The sequence below is a fragment of the Natator depressus genome, chromosome 1 (assembly GCF_965152275.1).
Source record: "Natator depressus isolate rNatDep1 chromosome 1, rNatDep2.hap1, whole genome shotgun sequence".
In the NCBI taxonomy this organism is placed as follows: domain Eukaryota; kingdom Metazoa; phylum Chordata; order Testudines; family Cheloniidae; genus Natator; species Natator depressus.
In genome coordinates, this window is record NC_134234.1 from 106,140,307 (window position 1) to 106,168,086 (window position 27,780).

The 27,780-nt window shown below is 39.6% G+C and overlaps 1 protein-coding gene across 4 annotated transcripts in view; it reads left to right on the forward strand.

The window, feature by feature from the left end:
• MYO16 (myosin XVI) overlaps window positions 1–27,536 on the forward strand; it is a 576,974-nt gene extending 549,438 nt beyond the window's left edge. For 3 of the 4 annotated variants that reach the window (XM_074963511.1, XM_074963520.1, XM_074963505.1), the window contains exons 34-35: window positions 671–762; window positions 26,387–27,536. In XM_074963511.1, coding sequence (XP_074819612.1) covers window positions 671–762; window positions 26,387–26,620 — 326 coding nt within the window. In that variant the 3' untranslated portion in view covers window positions 26,621–27,536. The remainder of the gene's footprint in view (window positions 1–670; window positions 763–26,386) is intronic. The other variant, XM_074963529.1, reaches the window with a different exon arrangement.
• Window positions 27,537–27,780: the final 244 nt, after the last annotated feature.

Here is a 27,780-nt window from a genome sequence, read left to right on the forward strand (position 1 = left end):
TACACAAGCAAAACATTCAATGTATTACATGTATTCTCATTTTAGTTTATGCTTTATTACATTTTGGACCTCTGATTATTTCTCTAAAGATACCATGCATTTTATATACAATACACAAAAATTTGCAAAGAGTGCAGTGTACAAACATCATTTAGAGCTTGATTCTGGAGGAAAGGATGTTCTTATGGTGAAGACACTGGACTGGGGCTCAGGAGATCAAGGTGCTAAGCCCAGCTCTTCCACTGACTTCCTACATGATCTTGGAAAATTCATTTAGAGCCAGGTCTCGGCCCTCTGCTCTGTCCCCTTTGCACTGTTCCAGTGGCACAAAGGGGATGGGAAATTGTTCTAAAAGGGAACCAGGGATTCCTCTGACATAGGGAGAATCCCTGGCTGGTGTAAAAGCAGCATAATCTATATTGTAAGCTTTTCCAGCATCATTGTTCTCTCTGTAAAGTAGCACATACACCAACAGTATTGTTTGTAGCTGATAAGTTATAACAACAATTTATCTCTTGGAAAATTTCAGAAAGCCTGGGTATAGTAATATGTCATCATATTTGTGTCTTTTATACTCATTTAGTAAAAAATGTCAAGTGTTTTCAATCTCTGGCTGAAAGTCTGGCACTATATGAATGTCAGGCTATAAGTTAGTATTATTCTGCTTTAGGTTTACTGGAGGAAAATGAATATTCAAGACTGTCAGCCAACACTACAGCGAGCTCATCAAATCAAAGGCACAGGGAGAGCCACACTAGTCAGGTAAATATTTTACAGATGGTCTAATATACACTGCTGAAATGAATAAGAATGCTCACAGAGACTGCATACTGAAAGCATTCCCTATTCACATGTTTGTGTTGGCTTTGAAAAATACAGGTTTCCCTTAAATTATTCTCTTTATATTAAGCCAAATACAATTATGAGTATACTTTTCAAGTTTTTTCATTGCAGAGAGGATCTTCCTGGAGGTTTCTAATGCCACAATTCAAAGTTTATATCACTTTAAATTGCTGGTTTGTGAGGGCATAATTTTCAGGAAGACAATCTGACTCAGCAACCTGGGGGAAAGAGGACACTGATCTCTCCCAAGATATTCACTGTCGCACCAGAAAGGCCTGAATAATAATCAGCTTCATAAGACAAAATGAATAATTATATAGTCTCTTCATGCAAAAGTATTGAAGTCACTGAAAATATCATTAGGTACAAAAGGAGTATAAATATTGCACCTTAGTTACTTTAATATTTGTGTTTAATTAATGGAATTTAATATAAAGTATTACCAACATAAAATTAACTTTAAAGTACATTAAGTAAAACAAATGTGGGGGAAGAATGGTGAACTTGGAGTAATGTATTTTCTTCATTATTTTCATCAGTATTTTATACAAAACCTGAAACACTTTGCATTCCAGTTATTCAATTCTATTTAGGCATTAGGCCTTCAAGCCATTATTTTTACCTTACTTAACAGATAGAATTAGTATTTCCATTTGTAATCCTCATATGTTTCATCCTGTCTTTTAAAAAAAAAATAGAATTGTGAGCCATGTTTTATCTGAGACTGTAAAAATCTTGCTGTAACTGCCAAATGAAGTCCAAGGGGAATATATGTTAGAGCAGAGAGGCATTTCCTAATTAGTAAGATCTGATTAGACGATGCAATTTTCAAAATGTTGTACTAGAAGGTAAGGGATATGCTTTCTCTAAATGTATAAGATTTTTATTGTTAGTTTGTTTTTTATTTTTGGCAATCCAAAACAACTATGTGAAATCCTGGCTCTACAGTCAATGGGAATTTTGTCCATGAGTTCAATGGGCCCAGCATGGCTGGCAGGTGGAGCCCCCCTAGGAGAGGCTAGCCCCCAGTTCTGCCTCTTCCCCCGCCCACCCCGCAATCCGGAGCCCTGAGACCACCTGCCCCTCCCCTGCAGCTGAAGCCACGAATCCCCACTTGCCCGAAGGACCCCCGCGCTGGCCAGAGGCCCAAATGCCCCCCCGCCCTTGGTCAGAAGAGTTTTGGGCCAGCCGAAGCCCCGAACCTTCCCCCTCCCCCCCGCCACCGACCCAGCCAATGAGCCGCGGCCATTTGGCCCACTGCCGCCAGGGTAAGCCCCCTGGCGGGCCAGGCTGGTTTGTTTTCCTGTCGCATCTGCAGGTTTGGCTGATCACAGCTCCCACTGGACGCAGTTCACCGTTCCAGGCCAATGGGGGCTGCAGGAAGTGGTGCGGGCCGAGGGGTGTGCTGGCCGCCCTTCCCGCAGCCCTCATTGGCCCGGAACGGTGAACCGCAGCCATTGGGAGCTGTGATCAGCCGAACCCGCGGACGCAACAGGTAAACAAACAGGCCCAGCTCGCCAGGAGGCTTACCCTGGCGGGCCGCAGGCCAAAGGTTGCCAATCCCTACACTATATGATCACAGCCAGCTGCCGGATAACATAGCAACAGAGCGGGAAATGCTCAGTTCTGTGCTCTCAGGGTAGCCACCTACCTCACCATCGGCCACAGGTATTTCTCAAGTCTCCCCCTTACTGTCACAGTTAAAATCATAACAAAAGGAAAAAAGACAGGAGGCCAGCCTGCTGCCTGTCTGCTTTTCTCTCTTCCTCGCCCCTTGACCAGCTGCCATCCCATTTGGCTGAGCGATTGTCCTCATGCCCTTGGCCAGAGTATTTCCCTTTGTGACGCTGAAACGTGCCCCGACGTGCAGGCCTTGAAGCTGGGCCCAGTGGCAGAAGGCGATGTAGAGGCTTTCGCTAGGGCATGCAGGCAGGGGTGGCCTTGCTGGCTATTTGTCCCTCTGGGGGGGGAAAATCAGCACTGTGGGGTGTGAACAGAAGTCGCCATAGAAGGAGGAGGTGAGGAATGTGCTGGCCGGGCAAAGCATTTCTTTCTCCCCATTCAGAAGGCATTGCCTTCCCCATCGGGGAATCGAAGTCCTGTCTCCCGCGTGACAGGTGGGGATACTCATCACTATAGTGGCAAGGAATGGGGCGGGGCAGGACAAGGCATGACACTGCTATGTCTGGCTTACACCACACCACGGGCTCCACCGGGCAACAACATCCCTTGCTCTCTTCTCCTTCCTAAAGGGTTTGGCTGCTGCAACAGCCCTGGGAAAAGCCCTGTCCCTCCTCACATGCGGTTGCCCATCTCACTGTGGTCCGAAGAAGTTTTTGATATGCCCTATGCAGGTTCCAGGGCCACTGAGGAGGCTGTATGTGCTACTCAGTTTCCTGGGTCCATCAGTAACCTCCCTGTAGTCTAGAGAGACTACTGATGAACCCAGGAAGTTGAATAGCACATACTGCCTCCTCAGCCGCCCTGGAACCTGCATGGGGCATAGTAAAGCAGAAACTGGCCCCCCCCAAATCCCGCAACCAGGGGTCCGGTGGCAGCGCCAGGGGAGGGCAGGCCTCTCCTGGCTTATTTTACCTGCTGCCCCTGGGGGCCAGGATTTCACGCTTAATATCACAGTCAGTCTTGAAAAAGAACAGGTTTTGCTAGGCCCTGCATAGGTATGCAATCTGGGTGGTCTAAAGATCTTCATTCTTTTCCATTCCCTGTGCAAAGGCTCTGGCAATCGCAGTATTTAGTCTCAGAGCGCAAAAATTATGGCATGCTGGCACTCAAAAAAACATTAGCCTCTCCAAAAGTGTTGCTTAGGCCCTATCCTCCCCCGCCCTGAGCAACCACCAGAGTTGCTCTGGTACAGGTGGCCACATACCTTGCACCCTATAATAAGGTTGTGCAGTAGCCACAATCTCCAGAGCTTCACAATGTATTGTAGTTGCTTGAGGAACAAAGCCACAGATCCTCAAAGGTATTTAGGCACCTAACTCCCCTTAATTCCAGTGGGATTTAGGCACAGAAATACCTTTGCGGATCTGGGCCAAAGATTGCAGTATGCCTCCACATTGCCTACAGCAGAAGTCTGTGCCTTACAGGTATAACCAACTCCAAAAAAGAAGAAAAGAGATAACCGAAATCAAGATTCTCATCTTTTTAAAAAAATCAGAAGAAAACTTTCTTCTTACAGCAGAATATCTCCAGAAACCATATATGCTGATTTGTCAACAGGAAGTAAATTCTTGAGTGGTTACTCCAGATTTTACTTCTCTCTTTCCCATTCCTTAGTTGGCATTCCTGAAGATTTATGTAAGATAAATTCACAAGGGTATATACTTGTAATGAACACAGATATCATTTTTAGAGCAGCGTCGACCCCTGCACACTAGGCCATCTCTTTGTAAAAGCTTTGTTATTTGTTCATGTAACAGTACAGAAATCACTGTAAATATCAGTTGTTACAAAAGGAGAGTAAATGTTGCACCGTGGTCACTTTGAAATTATTGTTTAATTTATGCTACTTCATGTAAAGTGGTTAAGGAATGTAAGGTAATGTTGCTGAAGTGCACTTCGTATAAACAAAAACACTAAAAATCAAGGAACTCACCAGTTAACGCAATGTTTACATCCACACCAAACACAAATGCCTTGCCACCCAAATATCATAAACTTGAACACACTCACCGAAGTCTTGTCTCCAAAATAAATTCCATTTCATGTTCTCAAAACTCATACCTACAAGTGCAATCTTAAATACAACTTCAGTAAGATGAAGATATCTTACCTCTACCACAGAAAGTGGGCTTGCATTTTATGCTTTTCCAATAGAATCTGCTCTAATGAATACATGCATCCCAAAATGTCGCTACAGTTTTGCTACCAAGAAAAGAACTCCTGAAAGAAATCTGTGTTCATTTTTCTCAGCAGAGAGATGAGAAAATTCACATTGTGAAAAGCATTCCTCATTATGAGTATGCTATGAAATGTATTTGACAATGATTTGTTTTAATTACAATTGGCATTTCTTAGCACACTGGTGGTGACATTAGCAATATGAGAGCCTAGGGTAAGTCATTTTACCAGGCTTCACTTCATTAGCCTCACTTTATCACTTAACAGCAATTCTTTTACAGATATGTAATCAGACAAAGATTGTTGCACAGATCTGTAAAGATCCTAATTGCTATATAGGAAGAGGCATATATGGGACTGAAACAGAGTCTTTGGATTCCTTGGCAGATGCTCTGTCACTTCAGCTAAAGGAAACTGATTCATTAGCCTGCGGGGTCTTTTTATACTTACGCTTTTTTTAATCTCGTACTGAGAATTGCTTCTAGAGGTGAGAAGAGTTAATTTCACTTATGTCACACAATCTCATGACTCTGATATATCACAGATGAAGTTATAGTAATGTGGCTCATGGTACATTCTACACTCAGTGTAACAAAAACACACATATACACACATTAAAGAGCAAATTTCAAATCCTTTTACAGGAGCATAACATGTAAAGCACCAGTGGCTTTTAATTTTAAATAATAATGAAGTTTTCATATAATTCAGAATTAGCACCAAATATCCCATAGAATTAAAATCAGTTACTCAGATGATTATCCCTAGTGCTGGTTGACAATTTTTGACAAAAACTGTTTTTATTGAACAATCGGGTTTTGACAACAATTTCGTTTTTATCCATATATTTTGGATTTGGTCAAAAATTTAAAATGAAAAATTTTGACAGGCCATTTCACATTTAAGAATTGTCAGAAAAAAATCCCACTTTCTCTCTCTCTCTCTCTCTCTCTCTCTCTCTCTCTCTTACTGGAAAATAGGGAGAAAATTTAAAAATAGGAGAGTGGAAAGAAAATGAATTTCACCAAAAGAAAATGAATTTCAAAGTGAAATTTTGTTTCAAAATGTTTTATCAAAAATGAATTTTCTTCAAAAGAAATGAAAAATCTTTCTTTAAAAAAACCTCACAAAACATACTTACCTTTTTTCAGCCATCACTAGTTACTTTACTTTACAGCACTAGTTACCTTTACTGCCCTTTTACAGTTCTGTGACTGCATGGTCATAAGTTTCCAGGTTCAGTAGAATATATACATAGCAAGTGGATGCCAGATAAAAACAAATGGCTCGTGCCTTTGCACTGGGTCTGGTGCTGTAGCATTAATCTCATCCTTCTTGCATCCCTAAACAATATGGTGGGCTGGATTGGGTGTCATAGATCTGAGGATCAGTGGTCCAAAGGAGAGGCCAGTAACAGACTGGTGAGAAGGTGTTCCATGTGGGTGAATCTACTCAGATACATCTTTTAAAAAAATATGTATTAATGCACAACGATGAGGATTTTTTCCCTAACTGGGGATTCAAAATTCCATTTAGTCTAATCTTTTATTTAATAGAAAAGCTTTCTAGCCCATTCTGTTGCAAAGATAAGCATTCAAAATATAAACTAAAGCTGTACAGTAAAGCTACTCTTGAAGGAAATGATTTTTTTCATTATGTCCACGTCTGCCATTCCAACAAAAGTTTTCCTGTGCTCAAGCTCGTCAGAAGACGGGACCAGATCTGTCAGTCACAGAAGGGAGATCTGCCTCTCCCTTCTAGGTAAACCCCTAATTTCCTTCTGGGAAAAAACCTAATTTGTTCTGCCTCTTGGCAGCTTCAACATGCAATCTCCAGTCACTGCTGTTCTGAGACAGAGCACTGGAATCTCTTTCTTTCTCAGACTTAACTCAAAATTTCTTTATCTTAACCTATTCTCCTTTTCAAGTGAATTCTTGGTAGATATTTTGGGCCTTTCAGTGGTGCATGGCTCAACAGTATAGAGCTCCCATCTTACTCTAGGCACCTTGGCAAGGGGCACAGAAGCGCTCCAAAATGGAGGAGAAAGCCAAAAGATGCTTCCTCTTCTCAGTTACCTTACAGCCTTATTTAGATGGGAAATATTGCTGCCTCTGCAATAACATACTCTGAGGGACCAGCCCTGCACAGAGCAGCATCATGATCGGGGTGTCCAAGGTGAGATTTATGTATTCTTTTCAGTTTAGTGACATTCCAGGAACTGGTCCCAAAGCACAGTTATTGAAAAGTTAACATTATTAAGCACAGGGAATCAAAGAACAAACATTCAAAGTGGGAGAGCTTCAACTGGAGAGTCCCCCCTATAAAATGTTGGCTGGGTTTTTGGATATAAGGAGTCCACTGCTGCCTCCTGCTCCGTGAATGATACCTAAGTTCCCCTGTGAATCTAGCTCAGAAAACCAAAACACTTAGTTCTGATGATGTCAAAATGGTTCATTTTAATATTTCCGAATGTCTTTCACTTCATTCAAAACAATTAGCCAAAATCGACACGACTTCACAAAATGTTTCAGTCAACCTAGATCTGCATTTTTCTGCACACACAAAACAAAAAAAGTTTCATCCAGAAAGTTTTGCCAAGTACTACCAGGCACCCTGCATTAAAATGAAGGTGGGCTGGCCTTTCTGATTTTTTTCCCTATGCAATTGTGAATTGTTTGTCTGTATTTTTAATATAATTGTTATTACCATTTTCTACCCTGATCTGTGGCTTGGGAGATGAAGAGAAAGAGACACAGTGGAGAGGGAAGAGCAGGCTGGCTAAAAGTTTCCATAAAAAGCGGCATGGACAGTCTGTAAAGTAGATGAGGGGGACAACTTGGAGATAAAGAACAGATGGAAAGTGATGGGCAGTGCAAAAGCAGTGGGGAAATAACTGTGGGGATAAGCTGGGAACCAAACAATGGATGATTCAAACAAGGTGGCTTGTAGCAAGGACAAAAAGACTGAGAAGGAAGGCAAAGAAGAGAGGCGGGAAGAGATGTGGGGATATGGATAAGAAGATTAGGAAAGAAGAAAAGGAGGAAGAGAGACAGAGCAAGAATAATAAAAAAGAGATCAAGAAGAGAAAACAAAGGGGAGATTAAAATGACAGAAAAGGGAAATGATATAGGGATAAATGAGAAAAAAAGGAGACTGGAGGACAGAGAGAGACAATGAAATCGAATCAGTAAGATGTTTCACATAACTCTGAGGTGAGTACATTATTTTATTTATTCATGCCTTTGTATTTTTGGTATGTCTCCCTGGAAGACAAATGGGATTTGAAAGAATTTTATAATGTACCTAATATGCATATATTTATAATATGACTAACTATGCAAATTAAATCTCAACCCAGTTGTTACCCAGGTTATCTGAACCCAAAGCTATGGTAACTAGTCCCTGTTTTCCAGATGGTGTCAAGAAATAAATCAGTGGGGGACACAGCACCTCCATCTGATAAATGATTCGTACACCAAGAGTGCTTCCACCCAAAAATCCTTTTTCATTGAGTTTAAAGCACACATTAAAATCTAGCAATAGTCTAGAAGCATCCCAGATAGATATAGGTACCCATAGTCTGAGGCGGTATCTAGTGATTCAGCAGCACGGTCCAGTGGCCAGCCTTTCTCCTAGCTACTGGGGTGTTAGATGTCAGTCTCCTAGCTCATGGAAATCCTCTCAGACTTCTCCCAAACTTCTCCAAAGTGCACACACTCACTAAACTCTTGTATAGGTAACTCAAAACAAAGCACTCATAGTAACTTTTAATAGGTTGGGATTTCCTTAGCAACAATAAAGAACTCATAATTTCTACTTATCGGCAAAGCAGCTTTGAGCAAGAAACTTACAAACACAGGCACCCAGACTCAAGCTCAGCTATTCACATTCCTCCCCCCAGCCCCCACCACCACCTCCTTCTCATGAATCTGCCCTTGTTAGTAACACACGGCAGCTGCCGTTGTTCTGTCTGCCTAAGCCAAGGCCAGATTGGCTGCGAGTTATGTCAGATCCAATTCTCTCATAACACAGAGGCTCCTAGAAATGTGCCACAAAGTTTGGGTGTTCCACCATAGCAGGGGAAAAGTAGAAGAATTGCCACCAAGACCTGTGAAACCTCTTTTGGAGATTGGTTTAAGCCCTGAGTATTGATTCACTTGACATCAGTGAGTGCTGAGGGTATTTATCAGTTTCCAGTATTGGATCCATAATGATACATTAAATAAAACAGCTGTTAGTAGCCAACCAGCCTGCTACATGGAATAATGTCTGGAAAGTGTACATCCTACCACGAGATTTTGGATTACCCCTTTCTGAAATGTCTGGTTCTTCTGTCACCAGTGCTCAAGGCAGTGAGGCCAATAATGATGGCTGCTTTTTCACCAATTTCTGAATTAGAGAATCTACACTCCTACTCGTCTATTTAAAAAACAAACAAACCTCACAGCACTATTTGGCATATAGCAGTAAAAAAGCAACCAACATCTGACAATGAAAAATGGGAAAACATATTTTCACATTTGTTAAGAATGTATTTATTGTTTCATTATAGCTTAAGCCATAGCTCTTATTTTGTGAAATCTTATTGCTTTCAGCAGTCTATCCTCTCAGAAAGAACTGCATATTCATTATAGTTTCCAGGGCCCTATTTGTTCATACTTGATTTAATATTTGTTGTCAATCACTTCTTTTTGTTGAATGTTCAGAAGTTAAAAAAAATTAATCCTGGATACTGCTGTGAGTTGTTACCCTTAGCCTGTTGTCACTGCTCTAAATGAAAGGCTCTAAAATTCATTATTAATGTCTGTCAAGTTCAGCCATTAGCTAGCAGAAAACTTTGATCATCTTTGAAGAAAAATGTGGCAATCGAGCAAGTCTGGTCTGTAATAAAAAAATCACTAACACCTTTATAGACATACAACATCCAAGAGATGACATATAATACCCTATGTATCATTGATCTGAATCGAGAAATACCATAAATTGTTTTCAAGTTTGTTGTTTTGACAGTAACTGCAAAGAAATCTTTTTGTAATCTCACACTCAGATAAAAATGAAGAGTTATAACACACTATAATTTTATTTCTTATCGGGCTTTTCAGACAAAAAAATATTGCAAAACACTTCAGAGAGTTAAATAAGGCAGAGTATGTTATATATGAATCAATGGTGTACACACATCATGGGAAATGTCATGACTATTTAAGCCACAGCACGTGTTGAGGCTTTGGGAGGGCAGGATTTGGAGAGTCTCCTGGCCAGCAGGAGTCCCTGGAAGCAACAACTGCTATATCCTTTAACAGAGAAAGCTCTGCACTTCCAGTGCTTGACTCTTCTTGTCCTCACGTTCAGCGAGTGGAATTGTGGTTGTGCTGACGTGAAGGTAGTGAAGACTACTTCCTCCTTCTTCTCTCCTCATATATCCATGCAATACTAGCTACACTCTGTGTCTATATGCAGATGGACAAAGGTGCAAAATTCAGTCCAAATATGTTGTAAATGTAACCCACTGGTGAGAGTGAGGGCCCCTTCTGTGCTGATCCATAGAGGATTTGAGGTGCTACAGTTGCCAGTTACAGAGCTTTAGCTCAAGCTGTAACAGCTTATGTTTTAGCTCTGGAGTGCTCCAGGTTCAGTCCATGGTTGTTGTCGAAAAGGGCACTCATCCACACAAACACACCCAAAATTCAGTGTTTGATTCTAAGCTTTTGCTCCAGTCCATTATATAGAAATGCATTACAGACAATGGAAGCAAACTTGAATGATTTCTTCTTCCTCTTTTTCTCCTTCTTGTTATTCATACTCTTCTCCTTCTTGTCATTCTTCTTCTTATTATTATTATTTATTATTAATTTATTTGAATTACTGTAGGGCCTAGGAGTCCTAGTCATGGGCTAGTACCGCTTGTGCTAGATGCTGTACAAACACTGTGCAAAAAAACCAGTCCCTGCTCCAAGGAGCTTACAATCTAAGTATAAGACAAGGGACAGCAAATGGATACAAGTACAAGTAAACACTGAGACAGTATTTGTCAGCATGGTATGTAAGGGTCTCTGCACACCAGCAGCCTAACTATTGTCAAACTTTTTATAGGCAAAGAAGAGTTTTGAGGAGGGCTTTAAAGGTGGCTAATGAGGTAGCTGTGTGGACATTGATGGGGAGTTCCTCCCAAGTGTGTGGAGCAGCATGGGAGAAAGCACAGAGGGTCTTGTTTGGAAATTTAATAAGTGGGCAGTGAAGGAAGGCATTATGAACTGATCAGAGGTGAGCATTCAGTGAATGAGAGATGATAGGCAGGGTAAGGAATCACCTTGAAAGTGAATACAAGCAGTTTGATGCAGTGAAGAACGGGGAGCCAGTGCAGGAATTCAAAGAGGGGGGGTAATATAGTCAACGCTAGGAAAATGATCTTTGCAGCAGAATTCTGAATGGATATGAGCAGGGCAAGATCGGATTTGTCAAAGTCAGAGAGAAGGACATAAAAATGGCCATATTTGGTCAGAACAATGGTCCAACTAGCCTAGTATCCTATCTTCCAACAGTGGCCAGTGCTAGATGCTTTAGAGGAAATGAACAGAACAGGGCAATTTATTAAGTGATAAGTCCCCTGCCATCCAGTCCCAGCTTCTGGCAGTTAGAAGCTTAGGGACACTCAGAGTATGGTGTTGCATCCCTGATTATCTTGGCTCACAGCCATTGATGGAGCTATCCTTCATGAGCTTATCTTCTTCTTTTTTTGAACCCACTTATACTTTTGGACTTCACAACATTCTGTGGCAATGAGTTCCGCAGGTTGATTATGCACTGTGTGAAGAAGTACTTCCTTATATTTGTTTTGAATCTGCTGCCTAGAATTTCATCAAGTGACCCCTAGTTTGTATGTTATGTGAAGGGGTAAATAATACTTCCCTATTCACTATCTCTACAATGTTCATGATTTTATAGACCTCTATCAAATACCCACTTATGCATCTCTTTTCTAAACTGCACAGTCCCAGTCTTTCTAATCTCCCCTTATATGAAAGCTGTTCCATACCCCTTGTCATTTTTGTTGCCCTTCTCTGCCTTTATTGCCTTTCCCATTCTAATATATCTTTTTTTGAGATGGGGTGACCAGAACTGCACACAGTATTTAAGGTGTGGGTTTACCATGGATTTATATAGTGGCATTATGATATTTTCTATCTTATTATCTATCCCTTTCCTTGTGGTTCCTAACCATTCCAGTAACTGAGACATGAGATGATGAGAGATGTTATAAAGAAAGAATCAGCATGATTTACACATAGCTTGGATATGAGGACCTAGAGTCATCAAGTCAAAGATGACACACAGGTTACGGATTGTAGCTAAATTAAAGTGTCTGATTGGATTTTTGATGACATAACAAGAAAGTAAATGGCAATGAAAATGGGGTCCATTTAGTTGGGGTACCTTTGAAGGGTTCCTTTGAAACAACAAGATGGAGGTGATCAATTAAGTAGCAAGGAAGAAGAAGCATCCAGTTAAAAAGAAAAGAAGAAAAAGAAGGTTTTAAAAAATGAATAAATGGCAATGGAAAAATGAATGAATTCCACTTTGAAGAGATAAGGATTTTTAAGTTTATGTACAAACAAGTAGCAGTATTTTTATGCCATTTACACTGAAGTCATTAGCACGAAATGATCCATTTACCCTACTCTGGTTGAGAAACAAGACAGTTGTTGTCCTGAAAAATATGTTTCCCTCAAGAACCGGGCAATATGAACTATGAGCACATTACTGACATTTTTAAAAATCACTACATACCCAAACAAATATTCTAGCTGGGATAAGTTTTACCCCAGCGGAAACAAGAAGGAAACTGTTTATCTGCTATTATGTCCACACTCTGACATTTTGGTGACCACCTGCCGGAGGCCCTTAGGACCATTTTATATTGGGATCAGAAATCCAGCTTTGAGGAAAGTGGCTGAGAAAGGACCTTAACCTGGAAGGAGAAGTGTATATTGCAGTGGTGTTTGGGTTCACCATGAGAAACGTGCTGGGATTTGAGAGGACCCCCCATGTGAAGGGAGGAGGGCCTAATCACAGACAGGGAGACAACAGAAGTTGCTGCATACAGCAAAACCTCAACAAACTGCAGGGGATCCATGTTTCAATTGTTTGGGAATATCACGTCAACCATAGCATTGTTTTGTCAGTAGGCCAGAGTTCACGAGCTGTGGTAAGAAAGAATATGTACCTCATGGAACTGGCTCGTGACTACAGAGTATACATTGACTAGTCATTCTTACAATATCTTGGTTTAAGTCCAGCCACCAGACATAACTTCTAGTCAAACTACTCATTTTCATTGAATTCAATGAGCATGTTAGCTTTTATACTTATAACTCATAGTAAGTAATAATTCTCCATTATCAACTCAATTTTTTCCCTAAGAGTCAGGAACAATTTGGCCCAACTTTTTTGTAATTGTCACATGCTTTCCCTCTTTCTGATATTCTTTGTACCTGGACAGGGAATACAGCCTGGCAGTCATACAAATAAATATATACTTGGATCTTCTGGTTTTATTGGTGGGCTTATCACAGCTGTAATATTCCTGGAATTTACACATCACTTTTTTTTTCTTTTCTTTTTTTTTTTTTGGCCAAAACACAGTGTCATTGTTTGACCACTGAAAAGACTTTCACTCTGTATGGAAGCTCTCTGGGTTGAATGATCTAGGTTATAGGATGAGACTGTAGGTGTAAAATATAGGTGCACAAAAAGCACCCTAAAAATTACCCTTTTGAGAACTATGTTCCTTTATATCAAGAGCCAGAACCTCAATGATGCTCCGTTGAAATCAGTGACGCGTTTTACCTGGTCTATTGATTGTGTATGATTTATATTGATTACTTAAGAATTCCCAATTAATACTCTGAGCTTTGGAAGGTTCTTATCCCAAAATCAGGCCCAGCCTTATTAGAATTATTGTTCAGTTGGGAACCCCGACATGCACGGTTGCAAAATTCACACTTAGGAAATCCTTCTATATTTGTAATAGTTTTATTAACAGTGTTAGCAAAGTTACAAACACTCCAACCCAGCAAGGTAGATGGAAATAAGACAGGATGAGCATCTGACCATCCATATACTCACCACAGAAGTACCTGAAGTGTTAATCCTTATTTTCATCATCATCCTCTTCTTCTTCATCACCATCATCCTGGCAGCTCCCAAGAGTTATATCTCCCAAGGCACACAGGCATATGACTTTTATAATGTTACACTGTTGCCACTATGCTTAATGCATTATTCAGTAGGGGTTTCATCCCCTTGTCTTTTTTTGTATTTCCTTCCCCTCAGGTACCCTTCTCCCATAGATAGCATAGACGTCAATTAGTTGCCATGGTATTCTTGTGGTCGGACATCTGCTGATGTCCCTAATTTTAAAATATCTCAAGCTGGTATAAACTAGCATTTTGTGGTTACCTGTCAGCAGTTTAATCATTACAGCATTCTATCTTGCCATTTCGTATGATCTAGGGTTATGCTGGGTTAGCTGCTTATGCTAAGGCTTCTGGGGCCTCATGCCGTGATTAGTTTAGCTAAGCTATTGCCTGTGGCCTCTATGCTCATTGCTTTACAGCCTATACCTATGCCATAAGTAGACAATACCTATCCCCATAGGCTACAAGCTGGCCTGCTTGACACTATATGGTGGGCTGACCCACATAGTCATACAGTCTTTTACCTGAGAAATAAAGAGGAAATATGTCAAAAGCAAACCACCTTTTCAGGGGCTTGAATTTCTGTTATCCTCGCATGTCACAGATGAACTCTGTATCACCCCAGCTGTAACATAAACGTTCTAGAGTGAAAAGATGAATGATATCCATGACTTGGATAGTTAACATTTCTTCTGGTGTCTTGGATATTGTGGTTTATATTCCAAACTATGAACGTTCTTTGTAAAGGGCGTCATAGGGCAGGGAGAGGGTTTATGTGGGACTGGGATGTGGAAGATAAAGTTAATCAGAAAGAGCAAGAACATATGCAGGTGACAATTATGAGTATTTACTTTGAGCCAGATTTCACCTTGCGCTTAACAGGTGTAGAGTAGGGGAGCGGGGCCCAAGTTTTTTTTCTTTCTTCTCCATCCTCCCACCCTTTGCAGCCCATGTAAGGGCCAGGAAGAACTGCATATCCTTGTTTCAGAGAAAAGCAGAGAGACTGCTCCATCCATACTCCCTTGGGGACATGCAGTTCCCAAAAGGAAGTAGGAGAGGGAGCCATGACATGGTGCATATAGGGGAATATGCTGCAACTTGTTCAGGGCATGCACCCCTTTTATATCCTAGGAGGTCATTTTGTCAATATGTGTTATCATTCTCTCTGAGGCAAATTGCTTTGCAGTGCCTGTTTCCAAAAGTGTGTGTGCATGCTTGTGTTAACAATATATTTTGTGCTTTTTTATCCAGTTTTCCAATAAAATATTTAAGGCAACATGGGAGCCTCCTGCTAATGACTGAGAACAAGAAAGTGAAGCCAACTAGAATCAAAAGTGAAATTGATTAGTATATTTTTATTGTCCATCATGGATGTAATGCAGAAAGTATACAGACAAATGACTGAAAAATCAGATCCTTTTGTCACTAAATTCAGTGGAATTGCAGAGCCTCTTAGGATCAGACATGGAGTGAATACAGCCAGAATAAGAAAATTATTCATATTAAAATTATTTTATAATGTAGAGTTTGATCCCTCATGATGCTGAATGCTTTCACTACTCATTTTAGTCCCAGTACAGAAGGAATTAACTGACTAGTAGTTACAGAGAGAGAGAGAGATTAACATTAAAGCAATACAGTCCAGAAAAGGATGAAAAAAGAAATTCAAACACATTTTCTTCAGAAGCAAAATTATGTTTTTTCCAAAATAAATCAAGCTAGTTACCTAGCTGTTTAGTCAAATATATTTTATGTATGAAAAAGAACAAACGTACTTCCATATTAAAGTTTTAACACTTCCAAAGTACCAGTAAGAAAACGAATAGAGATTCTTTATTGTGTAAAATTGTTAAAAGATACAACTTGACATAAAATTGTACTGGTAGAGCGGCTTTGTCTTAAATTTATATTTTTACTAATTGTGTTCCTGTGAAACATTACCTGTCTGAAAACTTTTGACACCAGTATTATAGTTGACCAAATTCATTTTGAGCAAACAATCTTATTGTGTGCTTTCACTAGTCAGAGACCAATTTATACTTAAAAGTACACTTTTAAAAATATATATACAAATGTATTTAAAATAAAATATTTGGATCATTCATTGATATTAAATTATAATATTTGAACACTGAATTGTGAATTTCACTGGTGACAAAGGGTCTGATCCAATACTCACTGAAGTCCAAGACAGTTTATTTTATTAACTTGGATGAGAGTTGAATCAGACCCAAGGACAATAACAGCTGGAAGCAGGGAAGAATAGTTATTTTCTGAATTTAGGACAGGACATGGGATTTGCCGTGTTGGAACTGGCCTCTAGAAGTGACCAATACTTGGTGCTTAAAAGGAAAGAGAAACCTGCCATAATGCACCCAGACATATATGAAATGGCGTTCATATGTGGTAGTATTCCTTCCTGCGCCTTATAGCAATCACTTATTCTCAGAAGTATATCATGTTGTTATCCTTATTTTAGACTGCATAAATAGAAAGTTTGTTACTGTTCAGAAGATTATTCAGTGCTTTTCCATATCCAGCTATGTTATGACTTCCTGTGATAGTGATTTATACAGTATTTGTTCGAAATTTAGCTTATGTCTGATGTATGAAAATAATGGTGGAAAACATTCTTATGTGATTTAATAACATGCAATTTAAACATAAAGGGACAGATTTTGCTCTTATTCACAAGAAGGTGAATACAGTCTATATTAATTATGCCCCTGATTCTCCTCTCACATTGGAGTTAAACTGGTATAACTCCACTGATCCTTCCAAAATTATTCCAGATTTATACCAGTGTAAGTATCCAGCCTCAAGCATTTGGCAGTTATTCATGCCTTTTCAATTAATACATTTATCATTTATGATTTTAAATTATGAGGAATCTTGTATATTAAAAAATATGTTGTTCCAGTGAAACCATTGAAAGTCATCAACAGTTTGTGGGAATGATTAACTGAGATCACTTCTCCGATGCAGATCCAATATCAAGTTATTGAGTCCAAGGGGACAGTATTTAAAAAATGCATGTCCCAAAATTCACAAGAGAATTGTATGATTCAGCTTGGGTCCCAGTGGCACATTTCTATTTGAAATGGAATGCTGAAGCATGTAAACTCATTTATCATAGCTGATCTCTGCTCCTCACTGTGATCTTAAATTACCAACTCTGGGTTCCCAGTGAAACCCAGATTAACATATTGATTTGATTTACTTAACAGGGATTTTAACATATCCTTGTTATCTTGTGGGGGTGAGGGGGAAGGGGGTATTTTTACTTCTGTTTAACTTTAAATGCAGTTTTTTAAATTATTTAACCCATAGTTTGGTTCCTATTTTCCAGGTTAGTAACACCTGGGCAAGACCTAGTTCTTGGACAGGTTGCAGTGGGTTCCGCAGCTAAGGCTGAGATTGTGTTTCTGGAAGTAGATAGCGGAAGGGTTTCTCAGCTGGAGGAGGATTTTGGGAAATGTGTCTGGAGAAAAGAGTTCACAGGAGTGTTTCCCAGCTGGGAGGAGAATCAGAATACTTCTTTGGGGGTATTGTGAAAAAACTCTGCAGCTGGGGTGAAAGGAGTTTGAAACCAAGAACCATGAGCAATTGAAAGGAGGTCAAGTATAGATAACAGACGGGAGGGTACTACAGTCTGGATATAGTCAGATCAGGACACACATGAGGTTTGCAGGCATATCAGGCAGTTGGAGAGGGATTCAGGGCACTAAGGGTATGTCTATGCTGCAATTAAAAACCCATGGCTGGCTGTACCGGCTGACTCGGGTTCTCAGGGCTCAGGCTAAGGGGCTGTTTAATTGCTTTGTAGATGTTCGGCCTTGGGCTACAGCCCAGGCTCTAGGACCCTGCAAGGTGGGAGGGTCTTAGAGCTCAGGCTGCAGCCTGAGCCTGATTACAGTCCCTTTGTCCAAACCCTGTGTGGACGTAAGTCAGCTGGCACAGGCCAGCCGCAGGTGTCTAATTGCCATGTTGACATACCCTAAGGAGGATGATTAAGGAGAAGGAGTTGGAAACAGGTGCTTGTGAGAGAGAGACATGACATGCAAGATTAAACCACAAGTTATTCCGCTCACTAGTAATCACTTACATAGTAGGGAGAATAATTCCTTTAGGAATAATAATTTCTGCAGGAATTACTGAGTGAAATCCTATGGCCTGTGTTACACAGGAGGTCAGACTAGATGATTGCAGTGGTCCCTTCTGGCTTTAAATCTACGAAATGTCTGTCAGAGAAATTCAGCTTTTTAAAAGTTAATTATAATTTCTTACTATAAAACATGTTTAGTTTTTTTTGTGAGTATCTTTAAAAACTAATCAGATGTAAGGAGGAAAAAAAGCCACCATTAGATACTTCTGCTATTTAATCCCCCTTGTGGCTTCCATTATGTGAGTTTGACTTTATTAATAATGTAAAAATACTCATGGAGGAAGAACAAAACTATGGTAATGGCCAGAATCTGCTGATGGTTAGTTTAAAGGAACACCATGGTAGATAAAGTCATTAAATGAACATAATCGGTAATGTATTTACAGAAGTAAAATAAGCTGTAGTTACTTTATATAAATGTCTATGGATCACACGTTTACATTCAGTTTTGACCATAGAAACTACACTGTGGCAAAATGCCAGTTTCTGTAATGGTTATGTGTTTTTATTAATGTATTTTACTAGCCCCAAACAAAAATTACTGAAATTAAATTTGCATTTCAGAGTACTGAGCTGTTATTATTTGGGCATGTAGAATTATTTGTCTGTTTTAATTTCCATAAATGTCATTAAATGCCTCTTTTTACCTTCAGGTGAATAGTCAATAGAAAAAACAGTACAATGAAAAATGACCAACAAATTGATTTACATACTGTGTGAATTATTTAACAAAAATGGAACTCTTCCAAAGAGAGAGTGACCCAAAAAAACCTGAATTTTGTTAAATGAATTTTAAAAAACAGAATTACGCAAATGAACAAAATTGAGCTTAATAGACATTTATGTTTATTATGGAGGCACTGGCCATGGGTTTATAGTTAAGGCTGCATTGAGCTTGAGACTTAAAGCAAGGATTCAACCTCTTTGTTATTTATGGATAATAAAACTTATCCCTAATATTAAAGCACTTGATCTTTGAATACAGAATCAAGTATCTGATAATTTACATGTAAATTTCTAAATTACTTGAGTTAAAATTAAATTTAAATGGGTCCTTGAAAAATTTTTGCCCTCATTGGCACTTTTACTATTTTTGTTTTGTTCCAAATGATCTTAATGATAGAATAACAGAATCTTCCACATAGTTAAAACTCACTAAAGTCTTGTGTGTAGACTACCATTTGAAGATTACAATTAAGATAAACTATCAAGTGTTGTTATAACTGCTAATCATGATTATAGACAGAACCAAGTCACTAGTTCTGGTCATTCTTAATTAAGGCCTTTTTGCTGTCATAGGAACACAGTCACTCATCACCCTTCCTCTTCATCTACTTTGTGTGTAATGAGTCGGTGAGATAAAAGAGACTGGACTTGTGTTAAGATTTCTCATTGGTGGATGACTTGGCCACAACTATCACTGCTTCTTGAAAGTTGTTGGGCTGCACACTAGTCTGGGCATGAATGCTTGAAAGGGTCTTCATGGCACTACTGTCTTGGCTCCACTGTCCAGTGAGGCAGCACTGCCAAGGGAACTGAGCTCAGGAGTGCAGGGGGAGACTTTAATGGACAAAAAGATTGGGACTCAGGGACTGGGAATCCTTCCCCTAGATCCCACTCTTCATGTGCCATTTGTCTCCCTAACACAGTCCCCCTCCAGGCCTGTAAGTATCCTTGTTTTCCTCTTCCTCTACCCTTCCCCCTCCACACACACACACACATCCCCACTCTTAACCCCCAACTCTCTCTCTTAAGATGCAAAGTAGGTTTAGAAAGGGCCCGAGAGACTAGGTTGCCAAACTCCCATTGAGCATTGAGTTTCAATGGGAGTTGGATACTTAACTCCTTAGGTCCTGTTTAAAATCCCAGTCTAAACTTGGTACAGTCTCTGTCCTGCCAATAGATACGCCAGGCTTTCTCAGTTCAATTTTCATGACAAGCTCTATATTTAGACACAATAATAAGGTCTTACCCATCCCCTATGTCCTCCTGTGCTTGTCCTTAGCAAAATATGTATTCCATCATCACTGAGAAGCACAGCTTGCATTTTTAATGTTATGCTACCGGCTAAGAATCATTCACAGAAATGGTTCAGTAAATCTCTTTATAAAATGAATGAACTTGAGCAAATTGTTAGCTTTTCAGAAGTCAATTCATGAACAGAAAAGAGAAAATGTATCCATTATTCTCTTAATTGTTCACCCAAATCTAGTATATTAACGAATCCATAAAAAGATTTAATGTTCCTTGTGTATTTTCCTCACTTCCTATTGCATTGCTTGTGTGTCCATACTTTCCAGGCTACTAGCCAAATGGTTGTTTAGAAGGGTGTATGTATACATGTTTCAGTCTCCCAGGGGTTAAAGATTTGAGAAAGATACGTGTACAATTTTTAAATGGCCAAACAGATTTTTTTTTTCCAGTTCTGGTTTAAAATAAATAAATAAATAAATAAGATGTATATCGGTTTGCAACCTGGACCAAATTTTTATGTCCTTTGTCAAGTGAAAAATGGGGTGTATAATGAAAATGCTGACACAACATTAACTACAACAGGCACAAGTGGTGCCAGTATCCTAAAGCTTCCACAGTTTCTACATGCTATAAATAGGATGCATTTGTCAATTTCTTTGTGCAGTCAGATTGTACTTACTTTTCACCCTGCACCTGTGTGCCTTTGTTTCTCAGTTACCGAACAGCAACAAAGCCGTCTCAGTTCAAACACTTCTATGTATCTTTCAAAGATGAAAATTCCTTACTATTTCATTAAAGTAATGCCATCAAATTTAATAATTTTAACACACCTGATAGCACCTTAGGAGGAGTTTTTAAAGGATCCACTTTGACATTGAATACATTTAACTCTCACCACTTATGTACAACTTTATTTATTTATTGAAGCTCTTTAAATGAAAGCTTTTAGCTGACATTCTAATTCAACTTCCTCCTCAAATGTACTAGCACCAGTTATAGCATTATGCTCAACACTGATCTAAAAGCCTTTGCGCCCTCTTTACCTTCCTCAGTCCTTAAAAGGGGACCTTAGGTGATATAGCAGAACTGCTTGCTATTGTCTTCAGAGATATGAATGGTAACAGTAAATAAAATAAAATGTACCCTGTCTCGTCAATTTGGGTTTTGACCATGATTCAAAGCCCATCAACGTCAATAGGAATTAGTCCTTATGTGAATATCACTTCCAATCCTGTGCTACAGTGATACCAACTCCTGTATCTATATGACCTACACCAAGTTTAAAATGTGCTTCTTTTCTCTCAATGCACCCACCCCCACAGAAAATGGAAGGTAAATTTGGGTACTTCAAGGGGTCGGCAATATCCTTTTAATGATATATGTTGAGCATTTTATTTTCCAGTAAATCATCTGGATTCAATCTTTAGCTGGTTTTCTGGAGTATATGAGAGTGGAGGAAGGTATAGTCTCTGTAACACTGAGACAAAATGTTTATTGAGTTTATAGTAGAAAGAAAAGGAGTACTTGTGGCACCTTAGAGACTAACCAATTTATTTGAGCATAAGCTTTCGTGAGCTACAGCTCACTTCATCGGATGCATACTGTGGAAACTGCAGAAGACATTATATACACAGAGACCATGAAACAATACCTCCTCCCACCCCACTCTCCTGCTGGTAATAGCTTTTCTAAATTTGTGCTGGAAATGGCCAACCTTGATTTTCATGCACGTTGTAAGGAGAGTGGTCACTTTGGATAGGCTATTACCAGCAGGAAAGTGAGTTTGTGTGTGTGGTTTTTGGAGGTGGGTGAGGGGGTGAGAGAACCTGGATTTGTGCTGGAAATGGCCCACCTTGATTATCATACACATTGTGAAGAGAGTGGTCACTTTGGATGGGCTATTACCAGCAGGAGAGTGAGTTTGGGGGTGGGGGGCGGAGGGTGAGAAAACCTGGATTTGTGCTGGAAATGGCCCAACTTGATGATCACTTTAGATAAGCTATTACCAGCAGGAGAGTGGGGTGGGAGGAGGTATTGTTTCATGGTCTCTGTGTATATAATGTCTTCTGCAGTTTCCATAGTATGCATCCGATGAAGTGAGCTGTAGCTCACGAAAGCTTATGCTCAAATAAATTGGTTAGTCTCTAAGGTGCCACAAGTCCTCCTTTTCTTTTTGCGAATACAGACTAACACGGCTGTTACTCTGAAACCTGAGTTTATAGTGTTATTTAAAATGTCCTCTAGTTAATTTGGGTAACTTTGCTGTTCTGGCTAGTGTCTTCCAGCATGGACAGGGCATAACTTTTAAAAAAACATTGTTGAAAGCTCCTCTTTAGCCAGGTAGTTGTTTGCTTTTTTTTTTTTTTTTTTTTTTAGAATGTTATGAATAGACTTGGAAGGCTTAGATTTTTGTCAGTATATGTTGGTGAACGTTGATTTCACCAAACACACACAAACAGATTAAAAGAATATTTCTTTAGGTGATCATTGAAATTTACAGATAGGCAAAGAAAAATGCTGCCAAGAATTTATTAGAGTTTAATTTAAGGATATTTACTTTGTATATTTTGACATATGATGTTAAAACACAAGATGGTAAGAATGGCCATTCTGGATCAGACCAATGGTCCACCTAGCCCAGTATCCTGTCTTCTGACAGTGGCCAGGGCCAGCTGCATGTGGGAATGAACAGAACCAGGCAATTTATTGAGTGAGTCTCCCCCTGTTGTACAGTCACAGCTTCTAGGAGTCAGAAGTTTAGGGACACTCAAAGTATGGGGTTGCAGGTTGCCATGGATGGGTCTATCATCCACGAATGTATCTGATTTTTTTTTTGTAATCTACTTATACTTTTGACCTTCACAATATCTCCTGGCAAAGAGATCCACAGGTTGACTGTGCGTTGTGTGAAGAAGTACTTTCTTACGTCTGTTTTAAACCTGTTGCCTGTAAATTGCATTGGGTGACCCTTGGTTCATGTGTTACTTGAAGGGATAAATAATACTTCTTTATTCACTTTTTCCACACCATTCACGATTGTATAGACTTCTATCACATCGCCGCTTGCTTGTCTCTTTTCTAAGATGAACAGTCTGAGTTTTTTTAATCTTTCCTCATATGGAAGCTGTTCCATACCCCTAATCATTTTTGTTGCCTTTCTCTGTACTTTTTCCAATTCTAGTATATCTTTTTTGAGATGGGGCGACCACAACAGCACACAGTATTCGAGGTGTGGGCGTAATATGGATTTATGTGGTGGCACAGCAATATTTTCTATTTTATTATCTATTCCTTTCCTAATGATTCCTAACATTGTGTTAGCTTGTTTGACTGCTGCTGCACATTGAGCAGATATTTTCAGAGAACTTTCCACAGTGACTCCCAGGTCTCTTTCTTGCGAGGTAACAGCTAATTTAGACCCCATCATCTTGTATGTGTAGTTGGGATTATGTTTTGCACTGTGCATTATCAACATTGAATTTCTGCCATTTTATTGTCCAATCACACAGTTTTGTGAGATCCCTTTGTAACTCTTTATAGTCAGCTTTGGCCTGAACTATCTTGAGTAATTTTGTATCATCTGCAAACTTTGCCACCTCCCTGTTTACCCCTTTCCCCAGATCATTTATGAATATGTTGAGGAACACTGGTCTCAGTACAAATCCTTGGGGGAACCCCTCTATTTACCTCTCTCCACTTTGAAAACTGACCACTTATTCCTACCCTCCATTTCCTACCTTTTAACCAGATACTGATCCAAGAGTGTACCTTCTCTCTCTCTTATCCCATAACTGCCTACTTTGTTTAAGAGCCTTTGGTGAGGGACCTTGTCAAAGGCTTTCTGAAAGGCCAAATACACTATATCCACTGGATCACTCTTGTCCATATGCTAGTTGACAGTTTGTGTTTAAACCATTATAAAGCTTTCACTTTATATATCTCAGTGTCTACTGTCTCTAAATATGGTCTGACCCTTCATAATTTCCCACAATGATGAACATTTAAATAGATAAAAAATAAAAAAAAAGCTTAAAACCCATAATTTTGCTCAACTGTGAAAATGTAAATATATATTAAAAATTAAAAATGCTTAAACATAAGCATCAATATTACCTGTCCAAAAAAAAAATTGCAATCTAATTCTGCCAAGCCTAGTTATGAAGCATAGGCAAAATCCTGAGGTCTTTACACAGGTCATAGACAAGTAAACCTTTTGCTGATGCGCATGAGAGTTGGGACTGAGTAAATCTGTGAGATTTGACATACTGATATTATAGTTATAGCTGATTTAGGGCTAATATGATTGAGAGAGATTATAAGGCTAATACGTATCTATGACAAATAGTATTACGGATCACCAGGGAACTAAGCAGATTACATGTAGTTCTTCATGCACCTATGATTAGGGGCAAATCCCGCTCCCTGGGCAGCTGCAGAGGGCCATGACTACAGAAGAACTGCTGTGAGCACAGCTATATTGCCTGATGACATTTTAAAGAGAAGTGCTTAAAAATATGGTCCATTTCCCAGTGTGGACAGGCCTAAATATTTTGCATGTATTCCTGGATCATGTATACAGTGTTTTTTCAAAGTTTCTCGCTGTGTCAGGATGCAAACTTGAGTTCTGTAACTCTCAAATTGGACACTCTTGGGAGGCAGACGCCAATGCAGGTCTATTTGTATATTATAAATTGTTTGATTTTCTTTTATTTCCAATGTAAAATATCTATTCTTAAAGCTTAAGGTGAGAAGTGTCTTTGGGAGAAACATATACTTCTTACGAATAGAAGAGAGATGGCAGATGTCTCTCCCATTTCAAATATAGCATGAAGAGTATCACCTTCACCTCCAGTAGATCACCTCAATACATTTCCTATGTATCAAGGTGCCCTTGCTATAAGTGGACAGGCTGAATTTGTCCCAAGGTGATATGCTTTGCCATTTGGGGAGGAAGAACTACCATTTTCCACACTCACTGGTAAATCTATAGATTCACATCAGGATGGGACACCAGTTTACCCAGAATGATTGGTGGTATTTGATGCTACCTGAATCAAATCCAATGGATACTGGCTCACCCCCTTTTAGCAGGCTCAGTAAATAGCATCACTAGGATGTAAAACAACAGATTAACAAAACTTTAGCATCCAGAATTTATCAGTGTGAAAGATCGCATCTAGGTAGCAATGAGCTACAAAACAGTTATGCATTGAAATGTTAAACTTTGTTTAAGCCTAAAACTGTTGGGGGGGTGTCAAAGGAGGGACTCTGGCTGTTCTATACATCAAAACATCTGAGGATTGTTTGCTTTATGTATAGCAAATGTTCTGTGCCACCCATCTGTTCAGTTGGGTATACAATGAAATGAGAGCAGTAGCCAGCTACTGACCATCTAGAAAGACTGAGCTTGGTCACATTGAAGCAGTTTTAGAATTTCCATTCATGATGTGAGGATAAGCTTTGAATCCCCTCCTGTGTGTGTGTATTCAGCAACAATTGATAGAATCTGTATAGTGGGGAGTAGTTACCTCAGAGCACAGGGTCATTCAATATAACAATAACAATTATGAATCCAATTCCTGGTTATATTTTGAAAGTCATTATTTGTACAATGCCATGTGTGCATGAGTGCTTTACAGACCAACAAAACACATGGGGCCTGATTCTACTCACTTCCACTGATGTAAACCTCTGGTAATTCCACTCCAGGCTATAGAGTCAGCCTCATTTTCTCTGCCTGGTCCAATGACCATTTATACATTTTACCCAAAGTGGAACAACTTCAATAGGAGATAGCGATGGAGCCCCACCCCAGAACACCGCATAGAACTCATCTGGGATATGGGAGACCTGAGTTCAAGTCCTGCTCCAAATCAGGCAGCATGAGGATTTGAACCTGGTCTCTAACTTCCTGGGTCAGTGTTCTAAGGATTGGCCTTTGAATAAAAGAGGTGTGGGGGAGCAGTGGCACCACTAACTCCTCCTTTTGTCCAGGTTAGCTGTGCTCAGAGCATGCCAGCTGGATCAGGCCCTGCAAGCAAGATAGGCAGGGAATGCTTAATTTGTGAAGTCTGCCAAGGTTTAGGTGTGTGCACTGGCAGAAATTTAGGCATCTCCAGGGTTTGGCTACAGCTAAGTGGAGGTTTTGAGGATCTCAGTGGCACCTAAATGTTGGACTTAGATTCCTAAAGTGGCAGGTAGCTAGGCACCTACATCTCTTCGTGGATCTAGCAGCAGGCCAAGAGTTCCTGAACTGAAAAGCATCCAGCGTAAGCTTTATGATTTCACATTATCAATATAATTGACTGTAGATGCATTCTTCTTTTCTTGCCCTTCTCATTAACAGGTTATCCACCAGCTCAGACTTTCAGAGAACGAGAGCGCTGCGCTGCAGGAACTCCTGGACTGGAGGCGAAAGCTGTGTGAAGAGAGAGGAGACTGGCAGAAAATCCTGCACAACACCGAGCAAAGAATCACAGCTCCTCCCCCACCTCCCTGTAAAAAGCCAACTCTGCTGAAGAAGGCAGAAGATACACCCTGCAACAGACTGTCTTCAGGGATCTGGGATACCACTATGTGATTTCAATTGGTTTGTGTGTGGAGTATTAGAAGTAAAACCATCTAATGATTTCAATCTGCAGAGTCAGCAGGTTTCTGCCCCTGCAATGCGTGCAGGATTCTCTACAAGCATCCATTCAAGAGCACAGGAAGCAGGAGTGACATAGATCTGTTGTGTGTGTGCGTGTGTGTGTATATATGTGTGTTTATTTCCTTTTTTATATATGGGGACAAAGTGCACTATAAGTACATCGGTTAAAAATACAAGATAGTTACCTACTGCTCTCCCATGGACAATGAACAAATTCTGTGTTAAGTGAGTGAGGATAGGAAGACGTAATTGGCAAACAATTTGGAGAGATTGAGGAAGTTTGTGTGCACACTGTACAGCTGTTTTATATAATCCAATAATATGATGTTTCTTGTATCTCAATGAATGGTTTTATTATATTACCTATACATACATAATAGTTCTTTGTAGATGTCTGTGTTTTATTGGAATTGCAAACATGATGATTATGTACATGTTTATTACTGGTATTTTACAACTTTATGCAATTGGTGCTGTTGTTCTTTCTTCAGAATACAGGTAATAAATACAGTACTGGTATTATTTTTTCATGGTCTATCCTTAATAATGTACTTAAAGTTTCAACACTGTGGTGGTGTTCTAGCACTGGCAATGTCAACCTTAGAGTCAGATCTTGAAACCCTTGCAAAACTGTCATTTGCCAGTGATGGTTAATGCTGTTCACATTCAAGAATTAGAGAGCTCTGCTTTATTATGCCCCAATGTTTCTGAATGAGTGGACTCTTAATTTCATTTTGAAACTTATTTCATCCTGGGTTATGTGAAAAAATGATGTACTCATTTAAACTCTAAGTCTGGTTATAATTCATAGCTGATTATGTATAAGGTCAGGAGTCAGTGGAAAGATACATAATAGTAACTAGGTGTGAAAGTACAACTCTGATTTACTGATCTAAGCCACAAGGCTTCATGGAGATGGGTGTATTAAAGGATTATGTCCCTATAGTGGTACAAAGCATGTTTCATTTATACCTTAGATTTCATGTAATAAAATGGTCTCATAAATTGGAGATTCTGGTTGGAGGACATGAGTTCTCTGAGCAATGATACTAATATGAGAATAACATGCTGCTGGAAGCTAGTCAGCTACT